We start from the raw sequence: 26636 nt of genomic DNA, 5'->3' as shown, positions 1-26636 counted from the left end.
CAGTTGTATCTGGAAATTGAAGAGGGCTCATCTGACACACCTTGTCAGTCAAGATGGCCATGGTAGCATGATCAATAGCTCCTAAGGTGGTTTCTTCACTCAACGTGCCTGTCCGAGGTTAGAGACTGCTGGAAAGTTTGGGTTTTCCTGTCTGTAGTGCAGGGGGTTTCCATGTGACTCCAACTGACCATGTAGGCTTCTTAGGAGATTTCAGCTCCCAGATCTGAAGATACAACAAGCTCCTGTGCTCTTAAAGCTAAGCTAGACTCTGGCACAGGACTCAAAGGTGGTTGGCCTTGCTAAACTGTCCCTGTCTATCTGACTCTGTACATGTGAAGACCAAAAATGAACTACTTCTGCCGGGCGGTGGTGGCGCATGCCTTTAATCGCAGCACTTGGGAGGCAGAGGCAGGCAGATTTCCGAGTTCGAGACCAGCCTGGTCTACAGAGTGAGTTCCAGGACAGCCAAGGCTACGCAGAGAAACCCTGTCTCGAAAAATTAAAAAAAAAAAAGTGAACTTCTTCCTCAGGAGCTGTCCAGCTTGTTCTCTCACTGCCAGGAACTCACCAGATAGGCTACCCTGTCTAGTTAGTAAACCCCACAGATCTATCTCCCCAGGGTTTTTTTTTTTATTAGATATTTTCTTTATTTACCTGTCATATGAATTTTCTTTTCCCGGTTTCCCCTCCCAGGAACAAACAAACAAACAAAAACAAAACAAACCCCTGTTGGCTGCCCCCTCCCCATGCTTGCCACCCCACCCTCTCCCACTTATTGGCCCTGGCATTCCCCTATATTGGGGCACAGAACCTTCACAGGACCAAGGACCTCTCCTCCCATTGACGATTGATTTTGCTATCCTCTACTACACACATGCTGCCAAAACAATCAGTCCTATCATGTGTACTCCTTGGTTGGTGGTTGAGTCCCTAGGAGCTCTGAGGGTACTAGTTAGTTCATATTGTTGTTCGTCCTAAGGGGCTGCAAACCCTTCAGCTCTATTGGTCCTTTCTCCAACTCCTTCGTTGGGGATCCTGTACTCAGTTCAATGGATGGCTGTGAGCCTCTACATTTGTATTAGTCAGGTACTGTCAGCGCCTCTCAGGAGATAGCTATATCAGGCTGGGTTGTTCTTTTTTTTGGTTTTTCAAGACAGAATTTCTCTGGATAGCCCTGGCTGTCCTGGAACTCACTCTGTAGACCAGGCTGGCCTCAAACTCAGAAATCCACCTGCCTCTGCCTCCAAGCGCTGGGATTAAAGGCATGCGCCACCACTGCCCAGCTATGGGGCTTAGTCTTAACAAATAGTCTATGATAGCTTCTTTAATGTCTGAGTGACAAGATGCTCCAGGCTCATTCTGTGTGTCTATCTCCTGCCCACAACTGGAGTTGGTAATTGTCCAAAATTACTTTTGGTGAGAAAATTTCAAAGATTGCAGAAAACCCTATTTTGTGCTTTTTCTTTATTGCACTCAATTTCTTTCTTTCTTTTTTTTTAATGTAAGAAGGTTTAAAAGTTGTTCTATGCACGCTGAGTTATGGCTGGAATGAATGGCAGGGAGCCACCCGACTCAAATTCACCCCCACTGGGATTATACTAGTTGCTGCTGCAGTCTTTCACTGGAGTTCTGGGGATCAAACCTAAGTCCTCATGCCTTCTCAGCCAGTCTCATGGTTTATTGTATTGTGGACTAGTTAATGCAAGGAAAGTAGTTAGAAATGCCTCACACAAAGCTGGGCGATGGTGGCACATGCCTTTAATCCCAGCATTTGGGAGGCAGAGGCAGGCAGATTTCTGAGTTCGAGGACAGCCAGGGCTACACAGAGAAACCCTGTCTTGAAAAACTAACAAACAAACAGACACAAAACAAAACAAAACGAAAAGAAAAGTGTTTTAAGTTGGAGTGATCATTGGCTACCCAAAATTTAGACTTTGTTTAAATTTTGAAGTCTAGAAGTCTCAAAATAGGATTTCCAGTCAGTCTGGTTAGCTCTCATGAGGTCTTTCTTACTCTGGGATCACAAGACAGCTGCCTTTTTTCCAGTCCATGGTGGAGGGAAAACTTAAGCTGTATGGTTCCTTTGTTTCTGAGGGTGCTAAACCATACTTGGGCTTCATCCCATAGCCTTCTGTTATATCTAATTACCTCCCAAAGACCCAGCCTACAGCTCCTGTCACAATGAAAGACTAGGGGCCGGAATTTGGGAGCAGGGAGACATTCTAGATTCCACTGCCCAGCAGTTTTTATGGCTTTAAACTGTCATTATGACACATTTAGCTGGAGAGATGGCTCAGAGGGTAAGAGCACTGCTCTTCCGAAGGTCCTGAGTTCAAATCCCAGCTGCCACACGCATGATAGCTCACAACCATCTGTACAGCTATAAATCTAAAAAAAAATGAAAAGGACACATTTAAATATGCTTTTATTTTCACTCATGGTAAATAGTTGTGTTTTCAGTCAAGAAATAAATAATAAAATAATCCTAGGCAGGTATGGTTCAGTATAACTTTAGTCCCAGTACTTAGGAGGCAGAAACAGGTAGATTTCTGTCAATTTGAGGCCAGCCTAGACTACATAAATGAAATCTAAGCCATTATGCAGGGCTATACAGTGAGACCCTGTCTCAAAATAACAGAAACCAAAGTCTGGGTTTGGCATTCTAAGCAGAGATGGGACTGGGAATTAATTGCACATGGGCCTGTGGCCAGAGTTAGAACTAACTGTCCAGAGGCCTACAGCCCTACTGCTGCTACTTGTTGCATTGTTACTAACAGCTCCCAACTAAGGGCATCTGGAGCGCTAGGACCACTCTGTCAGTTTCCAGGTTCACTCTGCTGAAGAAAAGCCTGAGAGAATTCAGCAGATTATTAAAAGAGCCATTGAAGATGAAGTCTACTGAATCATGAACAAATATTAAAAAATAAATTTAAAAAAACAAAAACAAAAACAAAAATCTGAGAATTTAAAGCCCACAGCCAAGCAGTCCTATAGTCATTTAAAGTTCAGATGACTGTCTTCTGGAGCTAAGAAGCAACAGCAACAGCAGTTTTAAAAGATCCTTTGGCCTCTTTGCCTACAAACAAGCAAGATACCATAGAGAAGCTGATATTAATTAGCTCAGGTGGTTCTTTGTGATACAGCCATGTTATCAGCATCTTTTTTGTATTAGTTCTTCCATCCAGGAATGGTGGGAAATTTAAGGAGAAAAGGTGTTTTGTCTGTTTGGCTCTTCCTCCTTCCTTCTCTCCCAACCATACTCTGTTCTTTTTTTTTTTTTTTTTTTTTTTTTTTTTTTTTTTTTTTTTTTTTTTTTTTTTTGGTTTTGGTTTTCTGAGACAGGGTTTCTCTGAGTAGCCCTGGCTGTCCTGGAACTCACTCTGTAGACCAGGCTGGCCTCGAACTCAGAAATCCACCTGCCTCTGCCTCCTAAGTGCTGGGATTAAAGACGTGCGCCACCACTGCCCTGCTATACTCTGTTCTTTTACTTTACTATAAAGGCACTTTATTTACTCTGGACATCGTTATACCATTCTCTGAGTCACAGAGCAGATGCCACCTCTGGTGATTTCCTGTACAGAGGAAAGTGTGCTTCAGAATCAGGCAGCTATGGATCTGAATCTCTGAGCATACATATTGTCTCTAAGGTACAAGCTGCCTTTGACTATTTCCTCCTGGTGAGGACTAAGTGAGGCTGAAGTGCTAACACAGGCATTATAGATAAGAACCTTGAAAAGGAGACATTGTGCTGTCCCCTCTTCCACACTCTGCATCCTCTCGTAATAATTCATCTGTGAGCTTGTCCTGTTCTAGCTCAGAGCCCCACCAGTCTTAATCTGTACCTTGGCATGCACAATGTAAATTGCTGCTCTTCCTGACTATCTCACTCCATGTCCAGAGATTGAAGTCCTGAGGTTAAAAATAATATATCAGCCAGAGGATGAGCTGCCTCTTTGTGTCCTTGCAACTATGTTAAAGTGACAACTATAAATCTAAAAAAAAGTGAAAATTAAGGACACATTTAAATATGCTTTTATTTTTACTCATGGTAAATAGTTGTGTTTTTGTTTCTGCAGAACTGATCCACAAATAATAAAGTAAATGTATCAATTTGTGACAACTCAGAAAAAAAAATCCTGCCATTATCTTTAAAAATATCCCTTTACATCAGTGGTTCTCAGCCATCCTAATGATGCAACCCTTCAATAGTTTCCTTATGTTGTTGTGACCCCCAAGCATAAAATGTTTCCGTTGCTAGTTCATAACTGTAATTTTGCTACTGTTGTGAACTGTAATGCAAATAGCTGTTTTCCAGTAGTCTTAGGCAACTATTGTAAAAGGACTGTTTGTCCCCCTGAACTCCCAAAGGGCATTGGGACCCACAGGTTAAGAACCACTGCTTTACATCCTTTTTTTCTATCTCTTGAATTTTCTGGCACTTCTGTGGTAGAATGTTTGTCTTTTATGACTAACTTCTCAACATTTTTTTTTCCAAGTATGGTCTATATACAATGACATAAGCAGATAATTGAAGGTACAGTTGGACTCATTGCCAACTCAATCTATCTATACCAATGCATGTAATTGGCTCATGTAATAGACTACCTCTTCAAACTCTGCAACACTTCTCTTGCCAGCCCCCCCCCCCCAAAGTTGCTTCATGTTCCTTGTGGTCAACTTTCCTCCTACAAAGCAGCTTTTGATTTTCTGTCATTAAAAATTAGTCTCTCTAGTTAGTCAGATCTGTAATCTCAGTGTTTCAGAAATGAGTTTGAAGGATTGCTATGAGTTCAAGGTCTACATTGGGTTCTAGTGAGGCCCTTTCTGAAAAAGAAAAAACAGAAAAACTACATGGTGGTTTATACCTTTAATCCCAGCACTTAGGAGGCAGAGGTAGGAGAATCTCTTGAGTTGAAGGCTAGCCAAGGCTACACAGTGAGACTCTGACTCAAAAAACAAATTTTTTAAGCCAAAAAAAGAGGTGTATATTTCTATATGTATTGAAGGTATGATCGCTTGTCTAGCACGTGCAAGGCCTTGGGTTCCATAACACTTAAGTTTGTCAGTCAATAATTTTAAAATTCAAAGTTTGTTATGACACCATTAGGTTTTATTAAAACACTTAAGTAATAAATTTAAATCACATTGTGAAACTCCTGAAACATGCAGGATGTGGTGGTGCATGCCTTTAATCCCAGGCTGGTCTATAAAGACTGTTCCAGGGTAGCCTGGACTGTTTCAACCACCACCACCAAGAAAAGAAAGAGAGAGAGAGAGAGAGAATGAACTATAATACAAAACCTATTTTCATTATTATTGTTTTTGGTACTGAAGAGTGAACCTAGACTTTTATCCTACCAAACAAGAGCTCTGCCACTCTATCCCAAACTCAATGGCCATCCTGCCTCAACCACCCAATTTGAAGGATATTAGGTCTGTACTTCCTTTGTATGTTTTTTTGTTTGGTTGTTTTTTGGTGCTTGAAGACGGGGTTTCTCTGTGCAGCCCTGGCTGTCCTGGAACTTGCTATGTAGACCAGGCTCGCCTGTCTCAGCCTTCCAAAGGACTAAAGATGTATACTCCACTGCCTGGCTTGTGCTGCCATTGTTAATGCTGTCTTCTCTTCCTTTTCAGACGCTGCAGAACAGATCAGATGATCACCATGTTTGGGTACTAGCAATCACATATGTTTGTATCTGAATTTGAAAATGGCAGAGGGAAACAACAAAGAGGAGGTCATTCACTTAAACAACTTTCACTGCCACCGGGGAAAGGGTAAGTTGCTGTCCTTTCTCCCTTTACCTGGTGCTTTTTTCTTCAGTGTGGTATCTTCTTTGAAATGAACCTGTTTTGTATCATTTATTAGCCAGAGCAATTCTACTATTAGACCTAAGACCATTAGGCATAAAATGTCAATCTAGAATTATGTCAAATGATGATACATGTAGCATAAATTAAATTTAATGATTCAGCCATCATAAGTAGAATCATACTGTAAGGATTTGCTTCTGGAAGGTTTTTGAGGGAATGACGATCACACAAGAACAAATCGGAAATACCATCAGCAGTGCTAGGTATTCTTGCTCTTACAATAATACTTCATTTCTGTTCTTTTTGCTGTAAAATTCTGGTTTAGCCTTATTGAGAATGTTAGGACATAGTTGTTTTATAGTCCTTAAAATTTTGACAAGTTCATTCATTTGCAAAGAGCAGGAGAGTTCCTGCATTTTCTTTCTTTCTTTCTTTCTTTCTTTCCTTCTTTCTTTCTTTTTTTCAAGACAGGGTCTCTCTATATAAGCCTGGCTGTCCTGGAACTCACTCTGTAGACCAGGCTGGCCTCGAACTCAGAAATCTGCCTACCTCTGCCTCCCAAGTGCTGGGATTAAAGGTGTGTGCTACCACTGCCCTGCGAGTTCCTGCATTTTCATAACATTTCCTAAATGTATGTAAAATTTTCTGTCAAGTCTGAATGTACATTTATTTATATTTGGTCTGAAAGAAAAAAATCATATTGGTGAATAAGAGAATCCTTAATATATTCCCTTCTTGTGAGTACAAATTCCATGAAGAGCTAGCTTTGTTTTTTTCTCTTGATATTTTGTGGTCGTGAAGATGATTTTTTTTCCTAGTATGAAATAAGTCATGATTGCCTTCAGCATGTTTGAAGTGTAAGAAACTTGATTAAGTGAGTAAATTTAGGGGAAACAGAACCATGCAAATTGTACAAGTTACAGGTACAAAAGAAATACTGAGTTTACAATTTTGTTAATACTATATTACAACTTAGTAGTGATCATAGTCATAGCTTGTTGTGATTCAGAAAGTTAGTTATCTTAGCTGTAGCCAGGCACTGGTGGTGCACACCTTTAATCCCATCACTTGGGAGGCAGAGGCAGACGGATTTCTGAGTTCGAGGCCTGCTTGGTCTACAAAGTGAGTTCCAGGACAGCCAAGGCTACACAGAGAAACCCTTTCTCGAAAAAAAAACGAAAACAAACAAACAAAAAAGAAATCTTAGCTAAAATTTGTACATACACATGCTCATTTCTGACTTTTGTATGTGCAAATTGAATTAATGTTAGAATTTTTTAATTGGGCCTTAGCTATAATTGAACAGAATTTCCTTCCAAAATTACTAGGCCAGATGTGGTGGCACATGCTTTAATCCCAGCACTCAGAAGGCAGAGACAGTTAAATCTCTGTCAGTTTAAGGTCAGCCTTGTCTACATAGAGAGTTCTAGAACAGCCAAAGCTACATAGTGAGACCCTGTCTCAAAAGAAAAAAAAAAAACTAGATAGATTGATCGATTGATTGATAAAGCTACTTCCTTTTGGAAAATTATTCACTTTGGAAATGTATTTTTTGTTCAACAAATATAACACATTATTAGAGTTAGTTATGTCAGCTGCATTAGCAATATTTACTATGCCAATCTCTTGAAGTTTTTTTTCTGAGTTCTGAAAAATGAGCACACAACTTTAGAATTGGGACCAGACCATTTCTGCCACTCTATGAAGATTCTTCTTTGCTGTGCCTCACTCCATTTTGACCTCAGGAGGCCATTACCTACTTGGGTTACTACTCAGTTTCCTATAAATAGAACAATAGGACACTTTTTTTTTTTCAGTAGAATTCTTTTGCCCAGCAGCATATTAGATTTATTTATTTATTTATTTACTTACTTACTTACTTATTTATATGTTTGGGTGTTTTGTCTGCATGTATGTCCACACAACAGAAGAGAGCATTGAATCCTATTATAGACAGTTATGAGCCTGTGAGTACTAGGAACTGAATTTAGGACTACTAGAAGTGTTGCCAGTGCTCTTAATCCCTGAGCCATCTCTCCAGCCCAAGATCTTATTAAAAATACTTATATATGTGAAAGATCAGAATAGACTTCAGGCTGGTCAGTGGTGGCACATATATTTAATTCCAGAGGCAAGCAGATCTCTGAGTTCAAGACCAGTGTGGTCTACAGAGTAAGTTCTGGACCGTCAAGGATATGCAGAGAAACCATGTCTCATAAAACAAAAAAAGACTTGAGACTAACCTAAAGGAAATCCTTAAGGTGTGAAAATGTGCGAGTATTGTATATCAAAGGTGGGGAATCAGGAGTACAAATCAGGGATCAGCAGACCATGTGTCTCTGTTGTATCAACTTAGTAATACAATTTGTTTCCTAAGATTGAACACATGCTTACCCTGTGACTCCGAATTTCCATTCCTAGAATGTTCCCAACTGAAATGAGCACCTCAAAGCATGTATATAACAGCAGTATTCAGAATAGCTCCTATTAGCACCAACTCATGTGCATCAAAGGAAGAATGAGTTATTTATGATGTGTCACAGAACAGGTTCACATGCAGCAAAGAACTGTCATCACAGCAGGATGGATGCATCCCAATCATGTGATTTACAAGAAAGTGAGACTCAAGAGGAATCCCAACCAACCAAAACTAATGTGTAGTTAGAAGGTCCTCCCTTTAATGAGGATAGAGAACAGTGATGGGAAGAGGAACTAGAAGTCTGCTAATGGCCTAGAAAGATTACCTGATGTTGTCAAAGTTGCAAGGTCATTTTGTGACTATTCATGGAACTAAAGCCTTGATTTGTAGTGTTTGCCTGCTTAGGCTACCTGAGCTCCATACTTGTGGGAACTACAGTGTAAGACCTTGTGTAAAAGGAAAAGCAAACATAAAAACAAAAGGTTAGGGATCTGTCTCAGTGATGGTGCTCTTGCCTAACACTGAAGCACTGCAACCCTGGAAGATGGCTCAGTGAGTACAATTGCCTGCTGAGTGGGACCTGAGTTTGGTTTCTCCTCTCAGTCCCCCAGAATCCACAAAGTGCGTGTCTATAATCCTTGAGGTTCTACAGCAAGATGGGAAATGGAGACAGGATAATGTCTAGAAGCTTGCTGGCCAGCTAATCTGGTATACACAGCAATGAACAAGATCTTAGACAAGGTGGAAGCAGGGACTATAACATCTGATGTTGTCTTGTGTCATAATACATGTGGCCTGGTGTTGCTCACACACAAACTCCTGTGCTAACATGTACCACAAAGCTTTATTTTTTTTTTTTAAAAAAGGCCAGGCATGGCAGTGTATATCTATATTCCTAGCACCAAGTATCCAGAGACAGTGAGGGATCCCAAAGTCTTACTGGCTAGTAAATTTGACTGAATCAGAAAGAGCTCCAGTTTTAATGAGTGACTGTCTTCAGAAAATAATGTGGAGAGTAATTGAGGAGGATACCTAATATTCCACCTCTGGCCTTCACACACAGTGCTTATGGGACTCCACAGTCAAATTAAAATAAAAATAAAAAACAAAAAAAAAACCCACTTTTAAGAAAAAAGATAATAGATAAGATCCACACAGAGTGGGGAAAGATCTGCACATGCAAGAGCAATAACTGTTGTCACCCTTCTTCACCTTCAGAACTGGGCCTGTGGGTTTAACTAGCTGTAGTTACATGTAACTTTAGTTTTTCAAACCTTATTTTTAGTGATGGTTAACCTCTTGTAGCCCACCTCCCACTATAGGTAGTGGAAAAGAAAGGATGGGGGTGTGGGGACCTGTTTAGAAAGGTTCTTTGGAGCAACTCCCACCTGTGTTGTCAAGAAATCAGCAGTTTAGTTGACAGGTTAGCAGGCAGGGACAGCTCAAACCACTCTCAAACACCTCACAAATACACCAGCAATACAGTTTGGTAGAGTCAGGTTAGCAGCTGTGGTACAGGACCTAGCAGAGACAGTCAGGCCTCAGCCTCAGCCTCAGCTTGAGTCAGTAGGAGGGGCCAAGAGGCATACTAGGAAAAGTTCTCAGCTGTGCCTCTCTCAGGGAAGTGAAGATCAGCAAAGACATAAGACCCACAAGTGTTACATAGCTAGCTGTACCAGCATGCCAAGCTCTTGTCAGTGGAGTCCTATTTATACCCTACAAACATCACGTGTCCTCCACATGCCTTGCCTCAGCATGTGCATCTACGAGTCGGTAGAAGCAGCAAGAAACTCCAGTACACCACCAGAAGTTTTTTGGAGTGTTTCTCTTTGTGGCATCCCAACAAATGCAGTTCATTTATGAAATGTAAGATAGACCAATACATGCGAGTCAGTAGCAAATAATACTGTATCAAGTGTCGTTGCACGTGCTTGCTTTAGCAGACTATCCTCTCTGCTTCAGCAAAATGTTCCTTCACGCTGCCTTAGCCATTCACATCTGTATCCACTTTAAGGAAATGTTCCTTCAAATGTTTGCCCCAACAAAACATCATCCAACTGACTTTCCAAAGAACTCCTAAGTTTCCATTTCAGTTACATTTAAAAAGGAGAGCTGGTGGAGCTTGAGAGATGGCTTGGTGGTTAACAGCATTGGTTGCTCTTCCAGAGTTCCTGAGTACAAATCCCAGCAACCACATGGTGGCTCATAATCATATATAATTGAGATATGGTACCTTCTTCTGGCCTGTAGGCATATGTGCAATCAGAATGCTGTATACATAATAAATAAGTCTAAAAAAAATGCTGCATGGTTTCTTTTAAAAAATTCAAGCAGGCAAGGCCCAGTGTCACAGATGCCAGATGATTGCTCCTTAGATGCCAAATAAGTGTTTGATTCAAATGGAAATGTTTGCTTGAGTACTTTCTGTGTAAAGTCAACTGATTCCCCCCTCCCCCGCCCCCAGACAGAGTTTCTCTGTATAGCCCTGGCTATCCTGGAACTCACTTTGTAGACCAGGCTGGCCTCGAACTCAGAAATCCACCTGCCTCTGCCTCCCAAGTGCTGGGATTAAAGGCATGTGCCACCACTGCCCCGCAAGTCAGCTGATTTTTAAATCTTAAGTGGATATATTACTAATTTTGAGTGATGATTCTTTCAGATGTAGTTATTTAAATTAAAAAACCAGTTTCTTTTCTTCTACAAAGAGTAAACATGGAGAGTCTCTAAAGAAATTGGCAGTTCTGTGACAGTGTCATAATAAAATAATTTCATATTTGAAAAATATTTGCAGTTGTCCTGAGGATATAGCTCATTCTGGAGAATTGGTTTTGTGTTTGTTTTTTAGGTAAAGTCGCACTCCCTCAGATTGGCTTCTATATCTTTCTGTGCCTAGAAGATGACCTTGAACTCCTGATCTTCCTAGTGCTAGAATCTCAGACACCCAACTAAAAAGATTCTTATGAACAGATTAAATGCCTGTATTTCTAGTACTCGAAAGGCTGAGGTTTGAGCCTAGTCTGGTCTTCCTAGTACCAAGCCAGCCAGTCAGCCACGGCTATAGCATAAGACCCTGTCCTAAAAGAAAAGAAAAAGAAAAACAACCACACTCTTCAGATTTCTCCCACCTAACATAAGAAAAAGTTGATACATCTTGAGCATTTTGCCTGGCATTTCTCAATGTTATTGGCAAAAATCAACATGGAGACAGTTCTTCCGGCTTGAGCCTGTGTGCACTTAAGGTGGTAAGTTAACTGTTGAGTCTTGGCCAACTGAATAAGCTGCTGCTGACCCCACAGTGATCATGTTTTCTACCTCCCTGTAGAATGGATGGCTGTCAGAGAGGGACCCATCACCATATCTGATTCCTCTGATGAGGAAGGGATTCCAATGCTGGTTACCCCAGCTACTGAGCAACAGGAAGATGACCTGGATGATGATGTCATCCTGACAGAAGTGAGTGTTTTCAAACTGCCCCAGAATGAAAACAGCCTGTTCCCATCTGCCTCTGTGTCTTAGCTTTAAAGCTCTATGTGGTCTTTGCCCTTTCTCTGTTAACATATTACTACTCTCACTTTTTTGTAATTAAACTGTATTATATTTTATGTACTTTACTATAACATAGAACTTAATTCCTTCATAGTTCTCAGGCATCTCTACCCCCACTTATGCTATTCTTGATAGCATTTTTATGGATTTGATGCTGATTTTTTAAAAATAGTTTGAGTTTTATTTCTTTATGGTTTTGAATATATAAATAGAAAAAATTAAAACCTATTCTTTTTACTTCTGTAAATTTTCTATTTTGATTATTTTAGTCCATCTCTTTTTTTCTTTCCTCTTTTTTTTTAAGACAAGGTCTCATTTTTTTTTTATAGATTTATTTATTATTATATGTAAGTACACTGTAGCTGTCTTTAGACACACCAGAAGAGGGCATCAGATCTCATTACTAGTGGTTGTGAGCCACTATGAGGTTGCTGGGATTTGGACTCAGGACCTATGGAAGAACAGTCAGTGCTCTTACCATCTCACCAGCCCGAGGTCTCATATAATTCAGCTGACTTGGAACTTGGTATATAGAGTGGGCTGACCTGGAGATTACATAGACTCACTGACCTCTGTGTTCTGAGTTGAGTGCTGAGATAAGGAATGAGCCTTACCACACTGGGCATTTCTCCTATTTTCTTGATAAACTAACCATTGATTTCCCTTCCTTTCTTCTTTTTAATAGTTTTTCTTAAGATTTATTTTTGTGTGTTTTTCTGTGAGGATGAATGTCACATATGTGCAAGTGCCCTTGGCCAAAAGAGGACATCAGATGGAGTTACAGACATTTGTAAGTGGCCTGATGTGGGTGCTGAGAACCAAACTGGTCTTTTAGAAGAGCAGAAAGGCTCTTTAACAGCTGAGCCATCTTTCCAGTTCATTCTCTTGGTTTTATTCATTTTCTTCACTCAAGAAACAACTCTGACATTTACCTAGTGGTGCTTGCATTTGTGTTCTGCTTTGGTATTTTGTAGTTCTGCTTTATCATGTGTGACACACTTTGTTTCTTATTTTAGTTTCTCATTGTATGATTAGCCTCTTTTTTCTTTTTTTCTTTTTCAAGACAGGGCTTCTTCTCATTAGATCAAGCTAACCTCTAACTCACAGAGATCTGCCTGCCTCTGCCTCCCGCATGCTAGGATTAAAGGCATGCATACCCAGCTGCATGATTTTATTATACCTCATTATAACAATGATTTCAAGCATATTGTGTAAGCTTTTAGATCACATAAATGGTTTCAATGTAAAATGAGATTTTTGCAGATATCTTGTTTATGTATACCACCAATAATGGCCTTTTAAGTTGTACTTTTTGACTATCAGGTAGAAGTTGTGCTGTAAATATTTATATAAAGGTTTGTGTACAACTATTTCATTTCTCTTTGTATACGACAAGAAGTAGAGTTGCTGCATCACTTAGAAACTGTTGTATCCTGCCAGCAGCTAAACAATTTTACATTCTCACTGGCTTCTAATTTTATCTATGTTCTTGCCTATATGTGCCTGTGGGTGTATTTGTATGTAAGGAGTGTGTGGACCAATGTGAGGGTCCATTCACTTATGTACATGTGTGGAAATCTTAGGGGTTTGCTGTCTTTCTGTACTTCTCCACCTAATTTTTTAAGGCAGGGTCTGTCAGTAAACCCAGAACTCACCATTTTGGCTAGCCTGGCTGGCCAGGAGGCCATTGCAATATGCATGTCTCTGCCTCCTCGACATTAGAATCACACATGTAATGTTCCACCCAGCATTTTATCTGTGTGCTGGGCATTAAACTCAAGTTCTTGTGCTTATGTATCAAACACTTTAACTAACTGGTAAGCTGTCTTTCCATCCTCTACTTTGAATATAATCAGTTTTCAGTATTAAAGTAAATGTGAATGGTATTTATGATGCTGCACGCCTTTAATCCCAGCACCTAGAAGACAGAGGCAGGTGTATCTCTGAGTTCAAGGCCAGCCAGGAGTATACCATGAGACCAGTCCTACCTTTAAAAAAAAGATGGGATAGTTTTTTTTCCTTGGGATGCTTCTGGTCTTGTTTCTTTCTATCCTTTCACTATAAGTCCAGAAGCAGGCATAGATACAGGAAGGACATTGAATTTTTATTATTAAAATTTCATTTTTTTCTTAGACACATAAACCTCAGACATTCCGGCCCAATCTCATCAAACCAGCTGCCCAGTGGCAAGATCTGAACAGATTGGGAGAAGAAAGGCCTAGAAAATCTAGAGCAGACTTTGAAGCAGATATCCCCAGCTATTTTTCCTTTTGTAACAACTCATTGTTTGGTTCTGGGGCACAGGATGATTCTGAGGATGACTGTGGTGGATTTCTGGATCTTGAGAGTGGTAAAAAAGAAGGAGAAGCCAAACCTGGACCAAGCAATAATCAGACAGCAGACAATATTGCCAACCCCAGACTGGAGCAGAAAGTCATTATATTGGGAGAAAATGGTCTTCTTTTCCCAGAAAATGAGCCTTTGGAAGTTCAGAACCAATCATCTGAAGACTCAGAGACAGATCTCTTATCAAATCCTGAAGAGCCAGCTGCCTCAGGAGATGACCAGCTAATTGGAGAAGAGTACTGGCTTGACCATCCCTACTTCCAGGCTCTGAATCCACAGCCTCAGGAAAGAACAAATCAGGTTGTGCCCCAAGAGCGAAATTCTGAATCCGAAATGGGCCCAATATTTTTCCGCCATGATTTCCCAGAGCCAGCTTTTCCAAGGCCAGAACCCCAGCAGGAGGGGATTCCAGGCCCTGCTTCTCCACAGCCAGCCCATCCTCTAGGAGAGCTTGAAGACCAGCAGTTAGCAATCGATGAAGACCCTGGGCCAGCCTTCCCTCTGCCAGGACCTCAGGAGGCCAATTTGGCAAACATGTGGGAACAAGAAGCTGCTGAAGTAGATCAAGACCTCATCCCACTGTTAGTGAAAGAAACGGTAAGTTTATTTCTTTTTATTAAATAATGCTATACTACTTGTCCTGATACTATACATTTGATTTCTATCATTGCAGTAAACAATGCTTTGTGTAACTTTATTTTCCTAAAAAGTACATATCAAGGGTGAAAGAAAGGAATCCAGATAGCTATACAAACTGAAACCCAGACTACACTCTACCTCCAGGAAAGGCTATTGGTGCTAGTTGTACTTAATGGTGCCTGATGTTGGCATTCTTGTAACTCCTGTTTGCCTTATTTTCCTGTTTATTGTATTTCCTAGCTCTGGGCCATCTAATACAGCAGCCAGTAGCTCCTGTGGGTATTATAAATCTCTGACAACTGAATAAAGTAACATTCTGTTTCCAGTGCATCAGTCATCTTAATAGCTATGATTCTGTAGGATACTTACAGTAGAAAGCAAGGCAGGCCTTTGTTTTCTGAGGTTGGCTGTTGCTTGCCTTCCCTAAGTCTCTTAATCTTAATTTGCCAGGTCTTTTTATTTGACCCTGTGGTGTGTGAGCTTGATACTCAGTATTTGTTGGAAGGATGGAGAGTGGAGCTATAATGAGATATGATAGATGAAGGCCTCTAAAGGCCTTTGGAGACCTCATCCTTGCCCTCAGATCTGAGAACTAGGAGCTGATATTTAATTATTTTTGTTATGTACATTGGTATTTTATCTGCAGGTATGCCTGTGTGAAGGTGTTGGATCCCCAGAACTAGAGTTATAGTTGTAAGCTGCCATGTGGGTGCTGAGAATTGAACCTGGGTCCTCTAGAAGAGCAGCCATTCTCTTAACCTGAACCTCCTCTTCAGCTGGCCACTATATATATTTTTTAATGGTTTTTGTTGTTGCTGTTTGGTTGATTTCGGTTTTGGGTTTCTGTTTTGTTTTGGTTTTTTGGTTTTTCTTTTTTTTTGTTTTTTGGGTTTTGTTTTGTTTTTTTGAGACAGGGTTTCTCTGTATATCCATCACCGCCCAGCTCTGCCATTTGATTTTTAATTGCCTTCTAAAACTATTGTAAGGAACAAAATATAAATAATATTTACTCCTTTCTAGGAAGCAAGATTTCCAGATGTAGCAAATGGATATGTTGAAGAGATAATTCACTTGAAGAATTACTATGATTTGAATGTGTAAGTATTCCACTATGCCTGCTTCTCTCCCCCTCCCTGTTCCTCCTTATGACACTCTCTCTCTCTCTCTCTTTCTCTCTCTCTCTCTCTCTCTCTCTCTCTCTCTCTCTCTCTCTCTCTCTCTCTCTCTCTCTCTCTCTCTCTCTTTGCCTTTTTTAGGGCTTCATTGCACAGCAACTCTTATAAAGGAAAACATTTAATTGGGGCTGGCATATAGTTTCCGAGGTGTAGTCCATTATGGCAGGAGGCAGACATGGTAATGGAAGAGCTGAGAATTCTACATCTTGATCCTCAGTCAGCAAGGAGAGATTATTACTAGGCATAGTTTGAGGGTAGGAGACTTCAAAGCCTACCCACATAGTGACACACTTCCTTCAACAAGACCATACCTCCTAATAGTGGTACTCTCTATAGGCCAAGCATTCAAACACATAACTCCATGGGGGCCATCCCTATTCAGACCCTCTTTCTCTGTCTGTCTCTCTTTTTGTTTGTTTGTTTGTTTGTTTGTTTTTTCGAGACATGGTTTCTCTGTGTAGCCCTGGCTGTCCTGAAAATCACTCTGTAGACCAGGCTGGCCTCAAACTCAGAAATCCACCTGCCTCTGCCTCCCAAGTGCTGGGATTAAAGGCGTGCGCCGCCACCACCCGGCCCCTCTTTCTCTTTTTGGTGTTAAGACATAGGTAACATTTTGACCATTTTTTTAGCATACAGTTGAATGACATTAAATACATTTCTCATTGCTATATAGTTCTCTTAACTGTTGATCTCCAGAAATCGTATCATCATCTCCAACTGAGACTCTATCCATTGAACACATCCTCATTCCCTTCCCAGCTTCAAAGCTCATCATCATTTTAGTCCCAGGGAATTTGATTAAGTATGAAATCATACAGCATTTGTTCTTTCATGACTGAACAGACTGGGAAAAGAAAGGCCCTGAAGTAGACTACTGTGTAGCCCTGGGTGACCTGGAACTCAGCTGCCTCTGCTTTCTGAGTACTGGGATTAACAATGTATGCCACTATATTCAGCTTCTAATTGTCTCCAACATATGATTCTCCTTGTAGGTCCTCTTACTGGCACCTTGGTAAGAAGAAGATCCTAGAAAGGGACTCCTTTTCTCTGTTCTCTTCTGGCCACATCTCTCATACTGTTAGGGGACACACTACCGACATTGCACAAGAAAGGAAATGGGTGAGAGTTTTAAGGGAAGGGATTCTACATATCCATCATAGCAAGGAAAGAAGAAAAACACAGAGAAAATCTTAATTTCCTTTGAGCTGACACTTTTCTGCTACCGAGTCCCACCCAGGCCACCCTCACCACTGACTGCTGTGCCATCTTCTGTCCAGCCTTCTGATTTGGCTTGGTTACTAGGTAAAGAGCCTGGATAGTTGACTTTGCTTGAGTTGACTGATAAATCATCATGGGTTAGCTTGTACTATCTCATCTGAGCTTTAAAGTATTTCAACAGTGATACAGAGAATAGAGAAAGCCTCATGGATTTGTTATGAAGAGAATCTGTCCTAGATGACATGGTCTGCTAATCAGTCTTGGAGTTAGCTAATAAGCTGAGACTGACTCAGTGCCAGAAGCTTGCTTTACCACAGGATACAAAGGACATTGATGTTTTGGAGTTCATTTATTTGTTCAGCAACGAAACCTCATAGCAAATGTGTTTGATTGTGAGTGTGTGTCGGCTGCCTTACCCGTCCAGTAGAAATAAGGAGGCAAACACAGAGCCCTTCTCCATGCAGTTTAATCAGGAACCTTCATATTTACTTCTTCTTACTAGCTAGCTTCTTTCTTTTATATTCTTCTATATCTTCTTCTTACATTTTACTAGTTACTACTTATTAGTTACATACTTATTCCTAATTCTATATCTTACATCTATCCTTACATCTTACTTCTATATCTACATCTTCTCTCCTATCCCATTACCAGCCCCAATTCTAACTACTTACTCCTAAATCTTATATAATCCATCACCAGCCCTAATTCTACATACTTACTCACTACTTCTTATTCTCTCCAATCCTTACATACTTACCCCTAATTCTATTCTCTACATACTTACTATCTATCCTTACATACTTACTCTTAATTATCATACTTACTCTTCTATATCCCATACTTACTCTTCTAAGCCATCACCAGCCCTAATTCTACATACTTACCTCTAATTCTATATCTATCTATATCTATATCCTTATATACTTACCCCTAATTCTATTCTCTCTCCAGCTCCCAGCCCTTGTGGGTTAAATACTTTCCCTGGTCCCAATCAGCATCGGCTACGTAGCAAAGCACAATAGGCTGCGGGAAATCATGCCATCTTGAATCACAAACTAGAGGCACACAGCTTTTCCAACTAAGGCTTGTTTATCTCAATGCTCTTTGCTCTGGCCGGAGACCAGGTGTTCAATATATATGTATAGGGTGGCAGCTGCGGCTCCCCACCAGTGTGAATACACACTTCTGTTTATATATGCTCCTAGTTTTCTTGAAGAGTGGCTACTTTCCTTCTATACTCTATTGTTCCATGCTGTTTAAGTGGTACTCCTTTCAGTGTCTTCCTCTTGAAGATAAAGCCCAGAGGAGTCTGCATTTGTCAGTGTGTGCTCAGTGTTTTTCTTTTGTTTGAGCTAGAATCTTACTGTGCAGCCTCCACTGGTTTAGGACTTAAGCCTCCTGAGTGCTGGGGGTTATGTTCATGTGCCACCACATCTAGCATAGTGAAATCAGAGGGCTAATGTGGTTGTCTTTATTATTTGCTAGTTTTTCATAAATATGACATCTTAATTCTTTTTTTTCCCCTAAGTTGAAACAGTGTCAAGTTTGAGATTCTCCTGCTTTGACCCCCTGAATGTAGGGATTACAGGAATGTCCCATCACTGATACATCTTAATTCCTTGATAATTTAGTTGTCCTGTGTCTCTAAAGATATTTTTCTCACAAGTGTTTTATGATTAATTGGCCAAGTATAAATTTGGAAAGTACTATGTAATACTGTATGTGGGTTTTTGTTTTTGTTTTTGTTTTTTTGCAGACTTTGTAATTTTCTTCTGGAAAACCCAGATTATCCAAAGAGAGAAGACCGGATTATTATCCACCCCAGCAGCAGCCTGCTTGCCAGCCAGGATGATGTGAAGGCAAGTATTCCTTGTGACTTTGCCACTTGGACCTGATCTGCTCTGTTGCTGCCTTCCTTGTCATCCTAACAGCAACAAAGTGCTGTCAGCACAGGGCTCTTAAGACAAGCTGGGAGAACAGCATTTCATGTTTGCAGACTCCCTGAAGGCTCCTTTTTTTAATCTTCCCACTCCCATAAAGAACTAAGCAAATCCTCGTGCCTTTTATCCTACACAGCAAGTTAAGGGAAAATAATTAGCCAAGATTATTTGTGGTGTTCTGATAGTTTTTTTATATTTTATAATTGTGAATTTATATCAAAATTGAATACTTCACTTTAATTGTTGGCATACCTACTACTAGTACTATTAAAGTTTTCTTGTAGCTACTTTATTGTACTTCTGTCACTTATTACCATTTATTAGAATACTTTCATCTTAAATTGCAAAAGTATTACTGTATTTCCCTGCAAATACTTCAGCATGCAAATAGCCATTCTGTTTTTTTAAAGATTTATTTATTTTATTATGTACAGTCTTTTGCCTGCATATATGCCTACATGCCAGAAGAGGGTGCCAGATCTCATTATAGATGGTTGTGAAGCCACCACGTGGTTGGTGGGAACTGCTCTCAACTTCTGAGCCATCTCTCCAGCCCACAAATAGTCATTCTTTTTTTTTTTTTTTTTGGTAGGGGTATAGGGGGAGTTGTTAGGGAGGTTCAAGACAGGGTTTCTCTGTATAGCCCTGGCTGTCCTGGAACTCACTCTGTAGACCAGGCTAGCCTCAAACCCAGAAATCCACCTGCCTCTGCCTCCCAAGTGCTGGGATTAAAGGTTTTCTTAAAAGATTTGTGTTTAGGCCATTTAGCCAGATTCCATATCAAGATGTCAAAAGTCTCAGAACTTTAATATTTAGTCAATAATTGTGATCTACACTAATGTTCAGTATGTTGTGTGGTAAAGCCCCCCAGGCCCAGATGATTTCTTAATGTGTAGCCTCTGCTGGCTTTGCACTCACCAAGACCATCACCAGCAGCACCCACCCCTGCCTCAGCCTTCTAGTGTCAGAATTAACAGATATTTACCATTTCTTCATTTTTGTTTCAGTCTGGTTACCCTACAGAGTAATTATGAGCCCAAACAAGAGCTTGTAATATATACTTTTCTAAAGATTTGTTTGGTTGATTATTTTGTTTGGTTTGGTTTGCTTTTTTAAGACAGGGTTTCTCTGTGTAGCCTTGGCTATCTTAGAACTAAGTCTGGAGACCAGGCTGGCCTCAAACTCAGAGACCTACCTGTTCCTGAGATTAACGATGTGCACCATCACTGCCCGTCTTATTTGTTATTTTTTTGTCAGGGGGCTGGGAGGGAGACGGAGCGTGTGTGTGCGTGCAGGTCCATGGAGACTAGAAGATAGCCTTGGATTCCCTGTAACTGGGGTTACAGGTAGCTATGAGTTGCCTGAGGTGTGTTGTAGGAATCAAACCCAACTTTTCTGGAAGAACAGCAAATGTTCTTGACTATTGAGGCCTTCTAGCCAGCCTCTGTTATCCTCCTTGTGGATGAGTGTGCTATTTCACCTCTAACTTTATGCTTTTTGTCTCATTTCAGTTGCCTAAAATAGACTTTTTTGACTATTCCAAATTGACTCCACTTGACCAGCGCTGCTTCATTCAAGCTGCTGACCTCTTGATGGCTGATTTCAAGATGCTTAGCAGCCAGGACATCAAATGGGCCCTACATGAGCTCAAGGGACACTATGCAATCACCCGAAAGGTACACCCTTGGGCTTCCTTTTGGGGCCATTCCTTGGTTCTCCTGAAGAGATAGGAAGTATAGATTACAGAGATTTGGGTGGCTTGTGATGGCAAAAAGCTTCAGAGTTTGTCAGAGGAAGTAGTTGCTGATTGATTAGGAATCACTGAGTGAGAAGTGATACTTAAAAGCAGGAAATCTTAAGTCTCCATAAGGCCCTATGAGGCAATGTTTGTTCTGTGAAAAGCAGGGTGCCTAGAGTGACCTGTGTCTACCAGTTTTATAGTTTGTTTTTACCTCCAGGTAAAGAGCCTTGGGTTGGTTAGCCTTTTATCTATAGATTCTCAGTGTCTCCTTGCTGCTTTTTTATTTTCTTGAAGTTTGTTGAAGAAAAAGAGTTATTTATTTATCCTATAGGTTTCAAGAGTCTGGATTTTTGTCATCTGTACCTTTCGGTGTTATTAGCTGGTCCCTGTGTCTCCTGCATATTTTCTAAAATTATAGATCTTGTATCTGATAAAACTTAGGGGTGATTACTTTTTTCCCCTGAATTTAAATACACCATCTGATTTTTGAACAAATGTCTGATATATACTGAACTTCAGTTTCTTACAGTATAGAAAGAGTTTCTTGTACATCCACTAGAAAAACTAGATGATAGTGTAAAGCTGTGATCTGGTAGATGGCTCATGTAGTTTCAGTAAGTTAGTTCTTGCCCTAACATACTTTATGTCTGTAATTCCAGTTCCAGGGGATCTGACACCCTCTTCTGGCCTCTGAGGGCACTGCATGTACATGGTGCACAGATGCATGTAGGCAGAGCCCCTATACACATAACATAAAATAAGCCTTTTTAAATCAACTATCTCTTAAATTCTTGCATGCAATAGTGGCGCACACCTTTAATCCCAGCACTTGGGAGGCAGAGGCAGGTCGATTTCTGAGTTTGAGGCCAGCCTGGTCTACAGAGTGAGCTCAAGAAGTAGCAGATTGGGGCTACTTCTGCTCTCTTGAGGCAGCTCAGTTCTTTTATCTGCTTTGTATCATTTGCCTTCATGGTTTGAGCACAGGCTTATGTTTAATCAACCTTTTTGAAACTTGTTTTCAGTTTTTATTGTGATAAGAGCTCTTATACACACCCCTCCTTTTTTGAGACAGCCTCACTTTGTATCCTGGAACTTGTATACACTGACTGTCTTGACATTCCTCTGCTTCTACATCCCAAATGCTGGGATTAAAGCCACTTCACCCTGGTTGCTTTTTGGGAAGGAGGTCTCACTGTGTAGCTCTGGCTAACCTGATATTTGCTTGTAGACCAGGCTGGCTTCAAACAGATTCTCCTGCCACTGCAGGAAGTGCTGGGATTAAACCTGGCTCACCACCATTTTATATACATACTTTTTGGAAAATCTCTGTTTTCAGGGTTTACTTTAGGAATATATTTGCTATTGAGACAGATAATATACTCTCTACTATGTTACCTGCTGTGTAGCCTCCTTTAGCTTGAAACTCAACGATCCTCCTGCCTCAGCAGTCCTTGTCCCCAAGTGTACACCACTAAACCTTCTTGGTATCTCTCTCTCTCTTTTCTTTTTCTTTGATTTTTCCTTTCTCTCCCTCCCTCCCTCCCTCTTTCCCTCTCTCCCTCCCTTCCTTCTTTCCTTCCTCCCCTCCACCCCTGTCTTTCTTTAAAGATTTTCTAGGTATCTCTTAAGGTAACTTTGACCCTTGTTTTAAATGTCTGAAAAACCTTACCAGACTGACTGTATGTTTGACTATCACATGAGTGGATGTTTAATTTATAAATGTAAATAATTTAAGGAAAAAGATTAGACAGCTAAAAGAATATTATTTTTGAGCCTCTATCATTCCTAGGCAGGTCATTTTGATTCCTTACTTACTAGTGTACACCAACCAGGCTGATCCTTAAGATCTAGGGATCCGTAGAACAGGAAGCGAGGAGTAAGAGTGGAATTCAGTGGGAAACTGTTGGCCTGCCTTGCACAAACAAGGTCCTATGTTCCACCTCCAGCACTATTGAAGAAGGAAGGAAGGAAGAAAAATAAGACACAGAGTAGCTTCCTTCCAAAGAGCTTTTAATGTGTTTTGGGGCCCAGTGTGGTAAATGTTCTAAAGGCAAATGAGAGAGCTGGAAAAGAAGAAAGGTCACTTAGAGCAGAGCCTTGATGGAGAGATACTTTCACCACAGCCTAAGAGGCAGAAAAGTATCCTGTGTGCTTGGGTGCACAGTGGTCACACAGCATCTGATTACACCGCGTCTATATCACTAGGCATTTGGCCATGTGTAATAGAAGCGCTGATTAAAGTGAGAACTTGAAGACTCTTTTAACTAACTGTACAGCATTTTAAAAGAATGGTTTCCTGGCAAGTACTGAGTGTTCATTTTTAAGTGGGACTTTCTCACTGCTTTGTAAAACCAATATGTAAGTGGAATAACAATCCGCTTAGGACTCCAGGCTAGAGCTTCTTCCCTCTCTTCAGCCCCAAGCCAGTGCACCATCATTCAGGAGCTCTGAGCTCACCTTCCAAATAGCACCTCTGCTTTAATGGCTGAATCTTTAAAAGAAAAGAAAAAGAAAAGGTGTATGAATGTTTTACCTACTTATGTGTCTGTGCACCACAGGCTTGCCTGGAGCCTGGGGAAGCCGGAAGAAGGTGTCAAGTTCCCCACAGCCAGAGTTACTGACAGTTGTGAGCCTCCATGTGGGTGCTGTAAATCAAATCCAGGTCCTCTAATCGCAGCCATTGTTCTTAACTGCTAAGGCGCCTTTCCAGCACCTGAGTACTAAGTTGTAACGTTAAGAATGGTGCATTTGGGATTGGAAATTCCAGGAAGAAGAAATGGGAAATTCCACACCCAAAGGAGGAGAACAGTAAGATAGCATGATGGATGTTACCCTTAGTGGGCTTTGGATTTCTCCAAATCTGTATGAGGTGGCATTGTCAAAGAAGGGAGCATCAATTCCTAGACTGTTCTATTGGCACATCTAGCCTTTTTGAGATTTGACTTGGACTAGCCCTTCCTCTAGAAACCTATGCAACATTTCTTATCCTCCAGAGGCTCACAGTCTGGTAGAAGAAATGACATGAAGCAGAGAAGCAAGCAAATAATTATGTTCTCATGACTGAGATGTACTCTGAAAGAAAAATGCAGTATGTTTTTAGAGGAGTTAACAGTAGGCTTAGAAGAATGTAGCATTGCTAGAGGGAGGAAAACTAGAAAAAAATAGGGTTGCAAGGGAAGAGTAATGTGCCACTCTAATGAGTAGCGCTTGTGAGACAGTCAAATATTTCTTGTTGAATGGACAGAAAAGGTTAGAGAAATGGCTGGAGATGGGATTTTGAGAGTTAACCAGTTTGCAGAAGGCAATCCTGCATTGAGATACCTAGAGTGTATGTCTGGTAGAGTGGGCTTACAACATGGGGGCAGGGAGGGCCAGCAAAGGAATGAGGAAGAGTAGATGGGAGCTTTAGCATGTGCCTGTTACCAGGGAGGTCAGGGAGATGAGGACTCACATGGAGGGGTGTGCTTGGCCCTTTCTTAGTATATGGGCTGATTAGAAGTTGGGTTGGAAGCCTGGCTTTGTAATCTTGTTCATGCTCCTGGGAGGGTAGTGGGTGATATAGCATCTGATAGCTCTTTGACCACAAAGAGGTAAAGGGGTGGGGCTTAGAGCTGAAAGAGGAATGCAGTATTTTTAAGTGCTGTTAGGAAAGATCTAAGAAATGATGAAGCCGGGTTTGGGAAGGAAAAAGATAGACTCTGGTTTAAGGACTTCAGACTGCAGCACACAGTGAAGAGCTTTGGTATGTTAAAGAAGGAAGTTTAGTGGGGGCTAGACAGGGACTGCTACCAAAAATACTGTAGGCTGCTGCTCACAGATGTCATATAACTTAGCTGTACTTATGCATGGATAGCTTTCATTTTCTGTGTCACCTTTTAATCTGTTAGAAAGCATTTTGGTGGTGTCACACTAGGCAGAGCTGGCATTGTGAAGGAAGATGAGACTCAAAAGAATGCCTCCTGTTTATGTGTTCTTTGATGGTAACCTTTCCCTTCTCAATTTTAGGCCTTTTCTGATGCCATTAAAAAATGGCAGGAGCTGTCACCCGAAGCCAGTGGGAAACGGAAAAAGAGGAAAGAAATGAATCAGTATTCTTTCATAGATTTCAAATTTGAACAAGGTAATGGGAAGCTGGATGTAAATGGTGATAGCATGTGAAGTTGTAATCTAATACCTTCTTTTTTGAGGTCACTGAAGTGGGGCACAGTATAGCCCAAGGTTTACAAAGGCTCAGCAGTCCTAAGAGTAACTGGCTAAGACAGCAAGCACATCACAACGCATAGACAGTAGCTGCAGGTGTTGGCTTCCCCTTCCTTGGGTACGTTATAGCAGGAAGTGGTGTGCAGTAGGAAATATGTGTGGACTAACAAGAAATGCTGCTAATCATGGACAAATACTGCTCTTGAGATGTGAGAATTGGTTATATATTTGGCTGGCAGATTGACCAATAGACCAACACAGGCCATTCTAGTTGTATCTGTAATAGTTCAAAACTGTAGAGCCACTTACCCTTATTAGGGTTATAAGGTGTATGCTCATGGTACAGTGCTGTCAGAACAGGAGAAGCTTTGCAGTTGCTGCTCACAAAGAAAAAAATGAGGAAAGAAAAAAGCCTTACTACAGATTAAGCATGATGCCTGTGGTCTCCAGTGGCAAGATGAGTTGTGGGGACTCAGGGCTAGGGGAATGCTAAGTTGTTGACGACAGTGTGGTTTGCCTGGATTCCTAGTGAGTAGTTGTCCCTGTAATTTCACTTTGTGATATGTCTTCTAGGTAACATAAAAATAGAAAAGAGGATGTTCTTTCTGGAAAACAAGCGTCGGCACTGTAGGTTCTATGACCACCAGGCCCTCCTTCCAGCTGTGCAGCAAGAGCAGGAATTCTATGAGCAGAAAATTAAAGAGATGGCAGAGGTAGGAAGCTGTGCTCTGATCTGGGAGTATGGTTTTGGGGTACTAGTTAGTTCCCTGTTGGAGAGTGGTACATGGCTGGCTTTACTAGTTCTTTTGGGTGCTAAGGATGTCACTGAGCTAGGGTTCCATCACTAGTACCACATTAGAAAGGCATGTTTATTCAAGCCCCTTACGTCTAACATTGAAAGCTAAAGCAGGAGAATCTTGAGTTAAGGGTTTGGGTTTTTCCCCTGTACTGGGGATTAAGCTCACAGTGACAACATTCTGCTGCTGAGCTACACTCTCTACCCCAAAATTTCCTTTTTTTTTTAACAATACAGTGAAGTTTGCTTTAAGGGCTTTTTTTTTTTTTTTTTTTTTTTTTTTTTTGCTTGCTTGTTTGTTTTTGATTGAGAGAAAGTCACACTGTAAACCAGTCGAGTCTGGTACTCAATATGGGGTCTAGGCTAGTAGTGAATGCTTGGAAATCCTCCTGCCTCATTACCCCACTGCTTAAGTTAGAGGCAGGAGCCACCATACAAAATTCACAAGTTTTTGAGATTTCGTGTGTTCTCTTCTCTTTGAGCAGTTATTTATTCATTTTGTTTGCTTTTTTATGGAATGAAACAAGCTTTTTTTTTTTTTTAAAGATTTATTTATTTATTATATGTAAGTACACTGTAGCTGTCTTCAGACACACCAGAAGAGGGCGTCAGATCTCATTACAGATGGTTGTGAGCCACCATGTGGTTGCTGGGATTTGAACTCAGGACCTTTGGAAGATCAGTCAGTGCTCTTAACCTCTGAGCCATCTCTCCAGCCCCGAAACAAGCTTTAATACTTTATGAAGTAGGCTTTCTGTCTGCTGGCTTCTTTTCATCAAAACAAAGGTTTTAAGTAGAAACA

General features: G+C 40.8%; 1 protein-coding gene across 5 annotated transcripts in view; it reads left to right on the top strand.

Moving 5' to 3' along the window:
- Rnf216 (ring finger protein 216) overlaps positions 1-26636 on the top strand; it is a 120343-nt gene that overhangs the window by 6775 nt on the left and 86932 nt on the right. For 3 of the 5 annotated variants that reach the window (XM_031338604.1, XM_031338601.1, XM_031338602.1), the window contains exons 2-9: positions 5635-5775; positions 11553-11683; positions 13910-14719; positions 15782-15858; positions 18914-19016; positions 20609-20773; positions 24844-24958; positions 25612-25751. In XM_031338604.1, the coding sequence (XP_031194464.1) occupies positions 5709-5775; positions 11553-11683; positions 13910-14719; positions 15782-15858; positions 18914-19016; positions 20609-20773; positions 24844-24958; positions 25612-25751 (1608 nt within the window). In that variant the 5' untranslated portion in view covers positions 5635-5708. Of the gene's footprint in view, positions 1-5634; positions 5776-11075; positions 11473-11552; positions 11684-13909; positions 14720-15781; positions 15859-18913; positions 19017-20608; positions 20774-24843; positions 24959-25611; positions 25752-26636 lie in introns of those variants that run through there. The other 2 variants (XM_031338605.1, XM_031338606.1) reach the window with 2 other exon arrangements.

The sequence above is a fragment of the Mastomys coucha genome, unplaced genomic scaffold, assembly GCF_008632895.1.
Source record: "Mastomys coucha isolate ucsf_1 unplaced genomic scaffold, UCSF_Mcou_1 pScaffold22, whole genome shotgun sequence".
In the NCBI taxonomy this organism is placed as follows: domain Eukaryota; kingdom Metazoa; phylum Chordata; class Mammalia; order Rodentia; family Muridae; genus Mastomys; species Mastomys coucha.
The sequence above is the reverse complement of the archived record's forward strand: the minus strand, read 5'-3'. Positions and strand labels throughout refer to the sequence as shown.